At 38.9% G+C, this 14,835-nt stretch overlaps 3 protein-coding genes across 3 annotated transcripts in view; all 3 read left to right on the top strand.

Moving 5' to 3' along the window:
- The window catches only part of LOC140160713 (cytosolic carboxypeptidase 6-like), a 230,224-nt gene that overhangs the window by 52,919 nt on the left and 162,470 nt on the right, over nt 1-14,835 (top strand). The window lies entirely within an intron of this gene.
- On the top strand, nt 7,534-9,029 carry LOC140147525 (uncharacterized). Its single transcript, XM_072169308.1, has one exon. It carries the CDS (start codon nt 7,570-7,572, stop codon nt 8,998-9,000), a length of 1,431 nt encoding a protein of 476 aa, XP_072025409.1. The 5' UTR covers nt 7,534-7,569; the 3' UTR covers nt 9,001-9,029.
- On the top strand, nt 9,071-11,079 carry LOC140147533 (uncharacterized). Its single transcript, XM_072169318.1, has 3 exons — nt 9,071-9,385; nt 10,052-10,129; nt 10,464-11,079. The coding sequence occupies exons 1-3, from the start codon at nt 9,157-9,159 to the stop codon at nt 10,715-10,717; spliced, it is 561 nt and encodes a 186-aa protein (XP_072025419.1). The 5' UTR covers nt 9,071-9,156; the 3' UTR covers nt 10,718-11,079.

Genomic DNA, 14,835 nt, shown 5'->3' on the forward strand with positions numbered 1-14,835 from the left:
CACTCTTAATCCATCATGACACCCCATATTCTAAAAGGGCTATCAGTATACCAACGAAAAAAATTGAAATAAATAAATTAATTAAAAATCAAATAATACCCCTTTAATTGCATTTGCTGTGTACACGCTTGAGGGCGCTCCTCCTTAAATAATGCAACAAACATGTTCCATACAAAAAAATAAAATAAAAAAAAATAAAAAAATCTGAATACCCCTTTAATCCCAAAACGGAGTGTCCCTTTAAGGGCTGTTCCATCACCCAACACCCACTGACACCCCATATCCTAAAAGGGCTATCAGTATACCAACAAACAAACAAAAATTAATTAATTAAAAATCAAATAATAGCCCTTTAATTGCATTTGCTGTGTAAACGCTTGAGGCACTCCTCCTTAAATAATGCAACAAACACGTTCCATACAAAAAAAAATTAAAAAAAAAAAAAAAAAAAAAATCTGAATACCCCTTTAATCCCAAAACGGAGTGTCCTTTAATGGCTGTTCCAATCACCCTAACACCCACTGACACCCCATATTCTAAAAGGGCTATCAGTATACCAACAAAAAAAATTAAAATTAATTAATTAATTAAAAATCAAATAATAGCCCTTTAATTGCATTAGCTGTGTAAACGGTAGAGGGCGCTCCTCCTTAAATAATGCAACAAACATGTTCCATACAAAAAAAAATCCAAAAAAAAAAAAATCCAAAAATCTGAATACCCCTTTAATCCCAAAACGGAGTGTCCCTTTAATGGCTGTTCCATAACCCTATACTGAAAACCTATCTGTGTACCAAATCTGAGCCCTGTAGCTACTTTATTTGCTGAGAAACGGCCGGCCCTTTGTTTTAACATTTGGGCCTCTGGGCCCCTAGCCTTAAAAATCTGGGGCCAAAATGGGAAAAATGCATATCTACAAGTTCGGGCCCATAGGTGTGCCACACGTGAGCCCCAGTGCCCTTGTAGATTTACAGCTAACTTTGTCAATCTGTTGACCCTTATTTTAAGATTTGGGGCCATGGGGCCCACAAAATATGACATATGGGCTCATGTATACCTATATATAGAGTACCCCTGGGGCTATCAGTGCACCTACTCAGGGCCCGGAGGCTGCTTTATTTGATGAGAAACGCATGCTTTGTATTTTTACATTTGGGCCCCTGGGGCCCGTGACCTTTGACCTATGGGGCCAAAATGGGCAAAAGGCACATCTACGGGGTAGGGCCATTAAGTGTGCCAAATATGAGCCATGGGGCCCTTGTAGTTTTGGAGATAGCCCTGTTAATATGAAGGGTGAGAAGGAGGAGAAGGAAAAGGAGAAGGAGAAGGAGAAGAAGGAAAAGGAGAAGACTAAAGAGCATAAGCAGAATATCTATGCCCTGTTCCACAGGCATAGATAACTAGAAGGCTATATATTTGCACACAAATACGGCTATACCCGCATGTTATCGGTGTACCCAAACTTAGAGTCCTTATTTGCTGAGGACTTAAAATAAAGATATTATAAAAAGTCGCCCAATTGGACGGAAAATGTGTAAAAAGTGAAAGTCCAAGTCACAAGCTTTAATTTAATGTAGGTTGCACTCTCGTAGCACTTAAAATAAAGAAATTGTAAAAAGTACCCTCCCAGGGGGCCCAGGTGGTCAGTCTCTCTTATTCACAGTGAGGCTATGCAATATGATTAGGGGAAAACTATTCCAGAGGGAGTAAGTAAATTAAATTGAACAGCCATTTCAGAGGGAGTATGTAAATTATACGGAACAGCCTTTTTTGGGGGCCATTTCAGAGGAAGTATGTAAATTAAATGGAACAGGCAATGGGTATGTAATTTAACTGGAATAGACTTAACGTTGGTGTCATCTATATTATAATTACACTATTCTCTGTGGATCTGTTTAGTCCTACATGTACGGGGTGGGTGTTAGTAACAATATAATTCTCAGGTGCAATCTGTGTACAAACTCTGAAGCCTGAAGCTGCTTAATTTGATGAGAAACGACCGGCCCTTTGTTTTAACATTTGGGGCCCTGGGCCCATAGTATTTGACTTATGAGGCTCGTGAACATATATTGACGTATAATTCTCTGGTGCTCTCAGTAGACTCAAGCTGGGCACTGTAGCTGCTTTATTTACTGAGTAGGCCTAACGGCCGGCCCTATGTTTTAGCGTTTGGGGCCCTGGGGCCCATATTATGTGACATATGGGGCCCATATGTACATATAACAATATAATTCTCAGGTGCATTCTGTGTACAAACTCTGAGCCCTGAAGCTGCTTTATTTGATGAGAAACGGCCGGCCCTTTGTTTTAAGATTTGGGGCCCTGGGGCCCATAATATTTGACTTATGGGGCTCATTTACATATGTTGAAGTATAATTCTCAAGTGTTATCAGTAGACTAAAGCTGGGCATTGTAGCTGCTTTATTTACTGAGTAACGGCCGGCCCTATGTTTTAGCGTTTGGGGCCCTGGGGCCCATATTATGTGACATATAGGACTTATATATACATATGACAATATATACTAAAGTCCTATCTGTGTACTAAATCTGAACCCTGTAGCTACTTTATTTGCTGAGAAACGGCCGGCCCTTTGTTTTAAGATTTGTGCCCCTGGGGCCCCTAGCCTTGTACATCTGGGGCCAAAATGGGCAAAAGGCACATCTACAACTTAGGGCCCATACAAATGCCACTTATGAGTCCTAGTGATCTTGTACTTTTTGAGCTAGGCTTGTCAATCTGTTGCACCATATTTTAACATTTGGGCCCTTGGGGCCCACAATATATAACATATGGGGCTCTTGTACATTTGCAAATATAGAGTACCCCTAGGGCTATCAGTGTTCCAACTCAGGACCCTGAGGCTGCTTCATTTGATGAGAAACGGCCTGCTTTGTATTTTAACATTTGGGCCCCTGGGGCCCGTGACCTTGACCTCTGGGGCCAAGATGGGCAAAAGGCACTTCTGATGGGGTAGGGCCCATAAGTGTACCACATATGGGCCCCAGGGCCTTTGTAGTTTTAACGCTAGCCTTGACAGAATGATGTGTTTGATGGAGGAGGAGAAGGAGGAGGAGGAGGAGGAGAAGAAGATGAAACCCAAGGATGGCAATATACCCGTCCATGCTTCGCATGCGGGTATAATTCCTAATATTTATTTCATGTATTGACAATGTGTGGATAAGCAAGAATTTCTTTCATGTGTAAAAATTCACCTGAATGAAAAAAAATTTGAATTGCCCTGCATTTTTTTGTTTGATGGTGTTATGCAATTTCTCTTGGCGAACTAGTTTTAGCAAATATTTTAAAATTTAGCCTTACTTGTTGTGGAGCCTCATGGTTAATGTGAGTGGGGAAGTGGCCTCCTTTACAATGAAACTTGTCCATCTTTTTGTCTATCTTTATGGTCATCTATTTCTTGAGGGTACAAAAACCATTGTTTTCCGTTCTTTCTGCAAATTTAAAACCGATATCAAAATTGTGTCAAAAACAGGTCTGAAACTTTTCCACTTTTTAACGGAATTCAGCTTTTTATGTTGATTAAATTGACATGTTTTCTTTTATTTTCAGCACAATTTGAGCCATTTTACCCCAATTTTACACTGTTTTCAAGCATTTTGAGCATTTTCATCTTTTTTTCCTCCTTTTTTATAAACACCCTGTTTCAAGTCTGCAAAAAGTAAAACACTTGTTTCTTGTGACATAGTGGGACTGAAATGGGCTATTTCAGTTGAAATCCACACTACCCCTGTGGAAGATTTTGGAAATATCTTCCACAAGGGGAGTATGTTTTTCAAATGTAATTGGTTAGGGTTAATCATTTTGAAACTCACACCCCCCCTGTATTATGGCTTTACCTATATCTTCCACAACTGGAGTGAGTATTTCAAATGGAAGTTACCCAAATTTCTATTCTGTTTGAAACTCATACTCCCTCTGTGGCAGACTTAAGCTAAATCTTCCACAGGGGTAGTGTGGATTTTAAATGGAATAGCCCAATGTACTGGTATCAAGACATGTATATGAGTCAAAATATGCTAAGGCGTTATTTTACAACCAAAGAAATATGCTTATTTCATTTCTTTTTTTCTTAATGTTATGAGTAAGGAATTGATTTATTTGTAAGTTCAGAGGCAAAAATAACTAATAAAGACACAACACACACAGTTTTGAGTCGATCTTTTCATTAAAATTTGAAAAAAAAAAAAAAAGTTTTCTGAATTCCACGTTTTTCATCATTGATTTTTTTTACTTTCAATGACGTCTTTTTCCTAACAGCTCATACTTTTTTATTGTGATTCCCAATAGAACTACATGATAGGTGGGTCAAAAGTACATAAAAATAATTTACAAAAATGTAAATATCGTGGTCCTAAGTAAGATTAATGTTATAAATAAAACAAATTGAAATTCACCCTTACGTACGTCAGGTATGTCTGTCAAACTCGTGGTTCAGTTACAAACGATCGTAACTTCACTAAACAGTGTCTACCATGAAAACCACAATGGTCAACCTATAACGAAATGCATTTTGTCTTGAACTATATTCATTTTTTTCTTAGGCTACAATTTGTTTTGATTTTATCATGGTTTTAAAAACTTCTTCCTTCTATCTGTCAAAATCTGGCGTTACTTAAGATACGACCATATTTCTTGCTCAAAGCCAGACCAGCCTTTATAATACAACGTCACATGATGTAATAGGTGCCCGGATGTTGAGCGTCATCAGCTCTTGGCAAAATTACAAGCAATGGCGGCATGACAAGTTGCATAGTGGCGTCTGTCAACAAACCTGACGACCGACTATTCTGGCGTGCGTGAGTATAAATTTCCTTGAAAATATATTACAACTGATAAATCGGTATATATAGACAAAACTGAGCCAGTCCATGTGTAAATTAGAGTAATTTAAACCACGATTTACGCACTGCCTCGGGGCTTTGCCTCGAGGATGTTTGTGTTTATACTCGCACCAATGCTTTTATGTACGGACACGTTGCATGCGTGCGTTAGATTTTTACAGACTTTCTGGGCGTGCGTCAGGGTTTGACAGCCATTTTATTTTTAAACTTTGATATTTGCTACCTCGCTAAAGATATTGTTGTCGTTTCTCCACCAAGATGCTAGATTTAGAACCCCCAATATACACGATGTGCTTTAACGAACGCATTTGTGATTAAACTGGTGTAAACAAAAATTAAAGCTTATTCCGTGTACGTTAGTCAGATTGTTGACAGATGTGCTGCACGCTCGTCAGATTGTTGACAGGCGTGCCACGTGCGCCGGCACCAAGCCAAGCCAGCCAAGGACAGTTTTTCCAATCTTCTTTTTTTTTGCGCTACCTCAAGTCTAGTGGTGCACCAGGCTTTGTTGATCATTGGCTCACTCGCTTCAACAGGGTTGCCAAACTCCTGATTTAGTAGCCCAATTGTGCTTATAGCCTTATCGTATAAAGCCACTTCTGCCATAAACAAAAATAATGAGGACTTCTTTTGAAATTAATCGGGCTGCTTAGGTTTTTTTTTTTTTGGGGGGTTGTGTGCATAATTTGTTTGAGTCTTGAATTATTAAGCTCCAAAGCGGAGCCTGGGGGGTCTCGTAAGGTGGTCTCAGTGGTGGGTAGTCCGGGCTCCATAACTCAAAATGGAGCCTCCGGCGAGGGTTCACATGAATGGTTCTGATAGGTCTCGGAAAAGTGGTCTCGGTGGTAGTCGGGGCTCCATAACTCGAAAACGGAGCCTCCGGCAGGGGTGTTCACATGAATGGTTCTGATAGGTCTTGGTAAGGTGGTCTTAGTGGTGGGTAGTCCAGGCTCCATAACTCAAAAATGGAGCCTCCAGCCGCGGGGGTTCACATGAATGGTTCTGATAGGTCTCGGAAAAGTGGTCTCGGTGGTAGTCGGGGCTCCATAACTCGAAAACAGAGCCTCCGGCGGGGGTGGTGACATGAATGGTTCTGATAGGGCTTGCAGAGATGTCACACTTCCGGATTTATCCGGATTTCCAGATTTTTATGTGCTCTGGAATTTCGGTTTAAAAAAAAAATAAATAAAAAAAAAAAAAAAAAAACAATTTTTTTTTTTTTTTTTTTTTAAAATTTTTTTCGGTTTTGGAGTGTCCCTGGACCTAGTACTAAATGCTAGGATCATTCATGGTTGACCTACAAAAATGTTTGTGTTTTTAATATGCAAAGTGATAATTTGTGTTCATAGTATGGCATGAACACAAATTATCACTATGCATATTAAAAACACAAACATTTTTTTTTTCCTTTTGTAGGTCAACCTACCGGGGTGTTCACATGAATGGTTCTGATAGGTCTTGGTAAGGTGGTCTCAGTGGTGGGTAGTCCGGGCTCCATAACTCAGCGGATCCTCCAGCGGGGTGTTCACATGAATGGTTCTGATAGGTCTTAGTAAAGTGGTCTTAGTGGTGGGTAGTCTGGGCTCCATAATAAAAACTGAGCCTCTGGTGGGGATGTTCACATGGCGAGGTTTATTTTATATTGCTTGGGAAGTGGGTAAAAAATACAATAAAAGTAGACACAGGGCGTCCAATCACATCATTTTGCATTTGTTTTGACATTTTAAAAAAAGCAGTGACACTTGTGGTAATGTGGGTTAAAGAATCGCCCTGTGTTCTAACACTTACCTTTTTCCCCCCTTTTTTTAATATAGGCTAGTGTTGTCAAGATGGTGTTGAGTATTCGGATGAGGAGTTTCAATCGTAAAAACCGTGTGATGTTGCGAGCGTGAGAATGATTAAGCCTGAAAATGATGAAGATACACCTTCTACATCTTCTGCACATACACCTTCTACATCTTCTGCACGTTGGGCTAGAAATAGGCGAGAAAAATTAAAGCAAGATCCTGAAGCAAGGAAAAAGTTTTTAGCATCGGAAGCTGCACGTCAACGTGAACGACGAGCCAAAAGAACAGAAAAGCAAAGAGAACGAGATAGAGAAACAGGCCGTATTCGACAACAACGCTATGAAAAACGACTCTCTGAAGGAGCTGTAGAATCTGCCAAAGGAAAATGTACAACACAAGGAAAAAAAGTCAAAAGTACTTACTACGCACAGAAAAAAAAAAAAACTGAATATAATCGGATTAAACAACAAGAACGCAGAGCTAGGATGAACCCACAACAGAAGAAGCGAGCAAGGGAAATAGATGCAAAAAGGAGAAGTGAAAAGCGAAAGGAAAACCAAGGAAAGCAATGTCCAGTCAATAGCACTCCTCCCCGGACATCTAGTGGTTTCATATCCAAGTCTGCACAACGGATGGCATTCAAGAGATTGTGGGAGCGATTTCCAATAAACGATCCAGAAAAATTTAAGGCGTCCATAGTAGAAGACTTTGTGTCAGGAAAGCACACAACACCGAGGAAACAAGCTGCATTGCAAAGGCGTGGTATTGGTGTATTAAGTGCAAAAAAGAACCCTACAGTTAGGAAAGTGCATGACAGACAGTGTAAAAAGGAGAGTCCAAGAACTGAAGAAAAAAAAGATTCCGCTTCCCTTAAAGAGAGCGACTACTGGTGAGAGCAAATCTAATAAGTAAGAAATACCGTATGCAAAGTCACTTAGCCAAACAATTGGATGTGCGCCCCAATTACCTGTCGGAGCTTTCAAAATCACTTGATGAGGATATGATGTCAAAGTCGCGGAAAAGACGAAGCGATGCTACAAGCATGGAGGTGATTAACGAAATACAGTCATTTTACAGATTACCGAAGGTATCGAGGGAATTGCCGTACATGAGAACAGTGAAACAGCAGACACAGAGAAGGGTTATGGAAGTCTCTATTGATCAGGCATACACAATGTGGAAGGAAGAACACCCAGATCATGTTACCGTTGTTAGTCGCTCGTTGTTTCAAAAGCTGAGACCTGAAAATGTCCTCCTTCAACACAGAAATAAACTTAATCAATGTCTCTGTGAGTACTGTACTGATATTCTGCTTAAATTGGAGTCATTGAACAGGGCTGCTCAGGTGTATGAGATGCCAGACATAAAAGTCAAAAATAAGTATGAGCTAATTGGTCTATCAATGTGCCCAAAGAACGACGGTGACAACTATGCAAAACCTGACTGCATAAACAGGAGTTGCCCAGAATGTGGAACTGAAAAGCTGCGTAACCGATTTACACCACTGATAGCAGCTCATGGTGACTCTATGGTACAGTGGCGAAAGTGGGCACTTCAAACTTATGAACACAATGGGAAAACAAAAGCAAAAAAAGTTCTGATCACACAGAGAAAGACCATATCCGAGCTGGTGGAAGAACTATTGAATGAAACCGAAACTCTAGCCAAGCATGTATTTGTTGCTAACTGGCAGCAGGACATGTTTACAGAAATTAGTACAAAGCTCCCACAGAACTGGGCCTTGCTGGTACTGGATTTTGCAGAAAATTATGGATGCCTATCTCAAGATGAAATACAGTCTGCACATTGGGCGACTCAACAAGTGACTGTTCACCCTATCGCTGGCTATTATAATTGTGTGCACTCTGATGCAACTCAGTCCCACATAGTCCAAGAGGCGATGGTTTTCATAAGCGAAGATTTAGGGCACGATTTCCATGCAGTGCATCATTTCGAAGAGGTCGCTGTAAAGCACCTCAAGGAAAGTAGGGGACTTCCTTTGGAACACATAGTTGAGTACACGGACGGCTGCGGCTGTCAATATAAATCCCGCGGCCCATTTGGTGACATAAGCTATGCCACAGAGGATTATGGGGTCGACGACTTTGAAAGACTATATTTCGGATCAAGGCATGGAAAGGGGCCTAGCGATGGGGTTTCAGGGGTGGTAAAAAGTGCAGTCAGGAGAGCCGTTGTTTCGAGAAGAGCTGTGATTAATACAGCAGAAGAAATGTACACCTACTGTAAAGAAGAACTGTCAAGAGAAAGTTGCAAGGGACAACGCCGTCGTTCTTCTTCGTCAGAAGAAATGAAATCCAAAGAGAAAGAAAACGAGAAGTTAAGAAGCCAGTAGCAGGAACCCGTGCCTTTCATGCCATCAAGTGTGTGTAAGCCAGGTGTGATAAAAACTTCGTTTACTGGGGTGCTTCTGTGAAGGGTGCATTTCAAGTCCCCAACCAACTGTGCCAATGCAACTTACGTTAACCCGTGGCAGAGACAAGTATTGAAGATGGATCGTGAAATACCCACTTCTCATGAAAACCAACCATCAGAAGAACCTTCCCCAAATGACACTGCAGAAGAGCTTTCCCCTGGTGCAGATGAGCCTCCCCCTGATGCAGATGAGCCTTCCCCTGGTGCAGATAAGCCTTCCCCTGGTGCAGATGAGCCTTCCCCTGGTGCAGATAAGCCTTCCCCTGATGAAGAAAGTATTGAAGACTTGTTCAGACAGTTGCAAGGTATGTCAGAAATGTTTTTATTTTCAATGTCATTAACAGTACATGTTGAATTTATTATTTACAAAGTGGAAACTTGTTAATACAAAATTGCTGATAACATCATGACCTACAAAAACGTGTAATGCGTATAAATGCAAAGACTTAATGTAAGGACAGGGAAAATGTGTGATGCACAAAAAAGCGCAGGAATTTATGCATTTTGGGTATAATCGCGCATTTTGGGTCCGACCACAAATTTTAAGATTTTACCAAAATAACCATTTTTCAAGTACTAACTTTGCAAAAACCTGAAGTTTTTACAAAAATCAAAGAATCCACAATGACCTGCAACACAATCCATGCTATTTAAAGTATAGAAAATAGAGAGCCGCAAAAAAACTCATAAAAATATAGAACGAAAAAAGAATAAAAATTTTAATATTGCATGTATTTGAACTTTTTGGGGGAGAAAAATTGCGCATTTTGTTAAAAAATGTGCAAATTACTCAAAATAGCACATTTTCAGAAACTGGCCAGCGCATTTTACTCTCAGAAATCGCGATTTTCCTGTGCTTAACTTAATGTTACTTTTAATCACAATTGCAGTATATTTCTTTCTTACAGTATGCTATCAACCCTCCCTGCTTAAGTAACATTATTTGGCATTTAATGTTTGCTCTATTTCAGGTGAACGTGACGAATCGGATGAATCTGAGCCAGACCTGGATGCATCTCTCACTAATCAAGTGCAGAATCACAAGACAGGTAAATTTGTACACCCTGTGATTAAAAGTTGGTTCATATTGTGATATAATGAGTATCTACTTATGACAAGTCTGTTTGAGGAACCTTTATGAAATATATGCTTATTATATAACTTTAGATTACAAAGTTCAAAGATGCATGAAACATTTTCTTAAGTAGATGCTGAGGTAAGATTTGTCTTCAGTAATCTTAGATTGACATATTTATGACAAGTACTACTACACATGCATTTATTTCATATCAATGTACACTTAAAATATATATTTTCTCTACAAGTATAAGAATAATATTATATTGTACATTATATTACAATTATTTTTCATGCATTTTTCAGATTATGAAGATAAGCAGTGGAGAATTGGTGACTGGGTGTTAGCCGAATATAAGGGAATGTATTATCCTGGGATAGTCAAACAAATTGTAGGAGATGAAACAGAAATCGATTGCCTAGAGAAAGCTGGCAAGTTCTGGAAGTGGCCAGATCCCGCAGATCTTCTTTGGTATGAATCACACAAGGTTGTAAGAACTCTTTCTGCCCCATTCCCAATCAGCAACAGAGGACAGTTCAAGTTTGCAGCAGAACTTTAAATTACACTGCCATGCACGGCTTAACATAGTGCTTAGTTGTATACACCTAAATGGTTGGGTAAATTTGACTTGCTAACTATAGCACATAGATGTGTAAATAAGTTATTTGTTCTTATGACTGATGAATGCACTCATATTGTTGTGACCAGCGAGTGTCTTCTTTGTTTTACAGTTGACTTATCTGTGTAAGAAAAAGAAAGAAAAAAAAAAGTTAAAACCAAACAATGTTATTGTACAAATTCCATTATTATTATTGGAACAACTTGAACCACATTTTCATGGTGATTCTAGATTGGTGTTAAAGTAGCTGGCTGTATTGTTTGCAAAATGGAGCAACTTGGATGATATAACTTACCTACATGTACATGTCCAGTCAGCAATCTATGGCACGATAGGTTCTGAAAAAATTGACTATGGAAAGCATGAATTCTTAATTCTTATATGTTAAGAATTCTTATTATGTAATAACAAACTTGTGAAATTTACCATGCAATGTACATCTACATGTAATACTCGGAACTTAAAGGCAAATACACTTATTGTAAGCTGGTCATTGAAAAGGGATTGAGTTTGGAGGAGTGCGATCACATATAGAATCAGGAGGACAGATTTATTGCCCACTGTAAATTGCAGATCTAGGCTAGAAAATTCAAGTAAATCTGCCAAATCACACTATATACAGCTCCTTTTAAGCAAGGGATTTGTAGCACACCTGCACTTTTTAAAATTCAATGTCTTTTCTAATATTGGCCAGGTTTTGTGATATTAAATTGTGCAAGTGTCCGTCAAAACTGACGTACGCACATGTGTGTCCGTCAAACTGACGTACGTCAAGCACATCTGAATTAATCCTCTTATTTACTATGTTCTATCTTTAAACTTCATTTAACCTCTGCAAACATGTTATACTTAACCTTTTTCAAAAATTTACAAATATTCTTTGATATCCAGTGGCTGTAATGAGGTTAATTGTAGTTGTACCTTACCTTTTTGTAGTCGTATGAACCACAAACCAATTTTCAAAGACATTTAGAACTATTTGTTTATTTATTTGGATTGTTTTTTGACATTTATTCATAAGAACTATATTTGTTACATTAAAATAAGTGCAAAAGAGTACCTCCTGATGATAAATTTATTATTTATGCCACAAAAATTGAAATATTTTGTCTGTCAAATCTGACGTACGCACATGTGTGTCCGTCAAATCTGACGACGCACATGTGTGTCCGTCAAACTGACGTCGTCAAGCACATCTGAATTAATCCTCTTATTTACTATGTTCTATCTTTAAACTTCATTTAAACTCTGCAAACATGTTATACTTAACCTTTTTCAAAAATTTACAAATATTCTTTGATATCCAGTGGCTGTAATGAGGTTAATTGTAGTTGTACCTTACCTTTTTGTAAGTCGTATGAACCACAAACCAATTTTCAAAGACATTTAGAACTATTTATTTATTTCTTTGGATTGTTTTTTGACATTTATTCATAAGAACTATATTTGTTACATTAAAATAAGTGCAAAAGAGTACCTCCTGATGATAAATTTATTATTTATGCCACAAAAATTGAAATATTTTGTCTGTCAAATCTGACGTACGCAAGGTTGAAGTTCCAAACCGAAAAAAATAAAATCTGAAGTTCATGTACAACAACTTATATTTTGCTTTCTATATCATTGTAGCTAATTATGTACACTATCATATGAAGTTAGTTGCAGAGAAAAATAACCAAGTTTAGAAATTGACCCCTGTGTTCACTTTTATAACACCTTAGCATATTTTGACTCATATTCAAACTTGTGATGGAATACTGTTGTGTACTATGGGATAGCATTAATTGTCATGTCCGTCTGATTCGCTATGATGTCGCTGGAATCAGCTGCTTCTATGGATAGACAGACAGTAGGGAAAATAAAGGGTCTCTCATCATGATCATGGTCGGCCGGAAGACATAAAAAAGGATGCACGGGAGGGTTATCTTACACAATTACCATGGCAACCAAAAGCCTCATGAATCAGAGAAGATTGGTCGCTGGTCTGGACGTGGGCTTATGATTAGACGAAATGTTGCGACAAACCATGAAACACAAGCGGGCTGGTTAATGGGTAGATCGGGTTACTCTGGTTACGACTGAGGCGCATCAAAGTGCCGCGTTAAAGACCGACACTCCCTGGGTAAAGATGGGGAACAATTGTTTGTAGTTAATGATGGGGCGTTTGTAGGCATCTCTCCTCATTTCACCTGCTAATGTGTAATCATCACTGGCATATTGGGCTGAAATCTGCTATACCCATGTGGATGATTTCAAGAAAAGTCTTCCACAGAGGGAGTGTGTTTTTCAAATGGAATTGGCTAGTGTTAATTACTTTGAAATCCATACTCCCCCCTGTATTATAGCTTTACCTTTATCTTCCACAACTGAAGTATTTCAAGTGGAAGTTAGTTACCCGATTATCAATTCTATTTGAAACCCATACTCCCTCTGTACAAGAATCTTATCTAAATCTTCCACAGGGGGAATGGATTGCAAATGGAATATCAGGGGGACAATATTTTTACACCTTGAAACTTTTGTTAATGCTCTATAATCATAGTTAGCAGTAAAATCATATTTTTTTAAGTATTAAAAAAAACAAACAAGTAAAGTTTTTATCATATTACATTTTAACATTTATATTAACAAGAAAAATCATGCCAGGTGTTAGTTTCGTTCTTACACAAAAATAGGAACAGTTTGCACAGTTTTAATTAGAATGTGAAGTCTCCATATATTAGGCACATTTACATGGAGGAATTTTTGCTTTTAATGAAGCAACAATGGTCTCTAGCAAAAACTGGGGAAACCCGCCGTGCGAACTTTCGGATTCCAATCCCTAACTATGTCCCGAACTTTATCCTCAAATTTATCCTCATGAAATCTAGGGGATTTTATGATATCCCCAAGTAAACCCAAGTAATCTTCAGGTGTTAACACTGTGAACAAGACATTTTGGGATTTTGGACCTTGGTTTATCTTTCAATTTGGCGTGCCACTACAAAAGTGACAGTCAGCTTCCAGTTGTAAATTACTCCAAAGCCGATGTCATCAGGCATTACGAAACTCAAGGATTACAATCTTCGATGGAGTCGTGTGGACACACAGTCGGGATTTGACGTATGAATTGCAATTCTTTAGTGCGCCAACCCTTGAGGATACCTTGACCGTCTGAACACCCCCACCATATTGTGATGTGGCAATGTTGTGTGGAATCATTTGTAGCCTGTGTGATCTGATGACATCCCCATGGACCGCATTCATTGAAATTGAAATTGAGATGTTTGTAAAATGAGAAGTCAATAATCTACAGGCTCAACGGTGGACCTGCTTCAGAGGCTGGGTATTGCAATTATGGTGCTGTCCATTTGGGGCAGTGGAATTGGGTAAAAGCCACTTAGAATAACAATCGCTATTTCAATTATAGAGAAAGGGTGGCTAAAGATAAGGGAGATATGAACAAATAAGAGAAAAACGAAGAGATGAGGAAAAAGAATACTGAGAGAAAAGACACACAGATGCACACACCCCTACGCACCTTTGTAAAAACTAGCAACCCACCCACCCAAGTCTTTACCATTCAACTGCGGACATATACATTTGACGGTTCCCTTGCCTTACCGTGGATGTGGTTGAGTTGTCTTGAGTTGAGTTCGGACTTATCCTGCACTGGCAACTATTGGATATAATGTATTCTTTTACTGTTTTAGATCTAGTAACAACCATTCAGGAACTGTGGATGTCCACTTTCCACAGTTGCACTAAGATATCTTGTGTGTGTCCTTTTTTGCCCGTGTTTATAAATGCAAACACACCCCCATGCATTACAAATACTTCCGAGGACCTGAAAAAAATACCAAAATTTTTACAAATCCAAATGTGTGTTTGTCCTTGGTGTGTTGTTCTGTCAAGTGCTCAAGAAGTCGGTAATAATGAACAAATTTCATTCCAGTTAACGCTGCGAGGACGTTAAGCTATAGAGGAGGTAGTTGGGTATAAGACCTCATTTTTGGCCGTTTAACAAGGTTTACGTAGCAAAGACGTGTTTAGGTCCTCAGTAAAAAAGTCCTCAGTAT

The sequence above is a fragment of the Amphiura filiformis genome, chromosome 1, assembly GCF_039555335.1.
Source record: "Amphiura filiformis chromosome 1, Afil_fr2py, whole genome shotgun sequence".
Lineage (NCBI taxonomy): Eukaryota > Metazoa > Echinodermata > Ophiuroidea > Amphilepidida > Amphiuridae > Amphiura > Amphiura filiformis.

Coding starts and splice junctions, on each gene's coding strand:
- LOC140147525 (XM_072169308.1), top strand. CDS start 7,570: ATGCAAAGTCACTTAGCCAAACAATTGGATGTGCGCCCCAATTACCTG.
- LOC140147533 (XM_072169318.1), top strand. CDS start 9,157: ATGGATCGTGAAATACCCACTTCTCATGAAAACCAACCATCAGAAGAA. Junction 9,386..10,051: donor CTTGTTCAGACAGTTGCAAG/GTATGTCAGAAA, acceptor GCTCTATTTCAG/GTGAACGTGACGAATCGGAT. Junction 10,130..10,463: donor AGTGCAGAATCACAAGACAG/GTAAATTTGTAC, acceptor TGCATTTTTCAG/ATTATGAAGATAAGCAGTGG.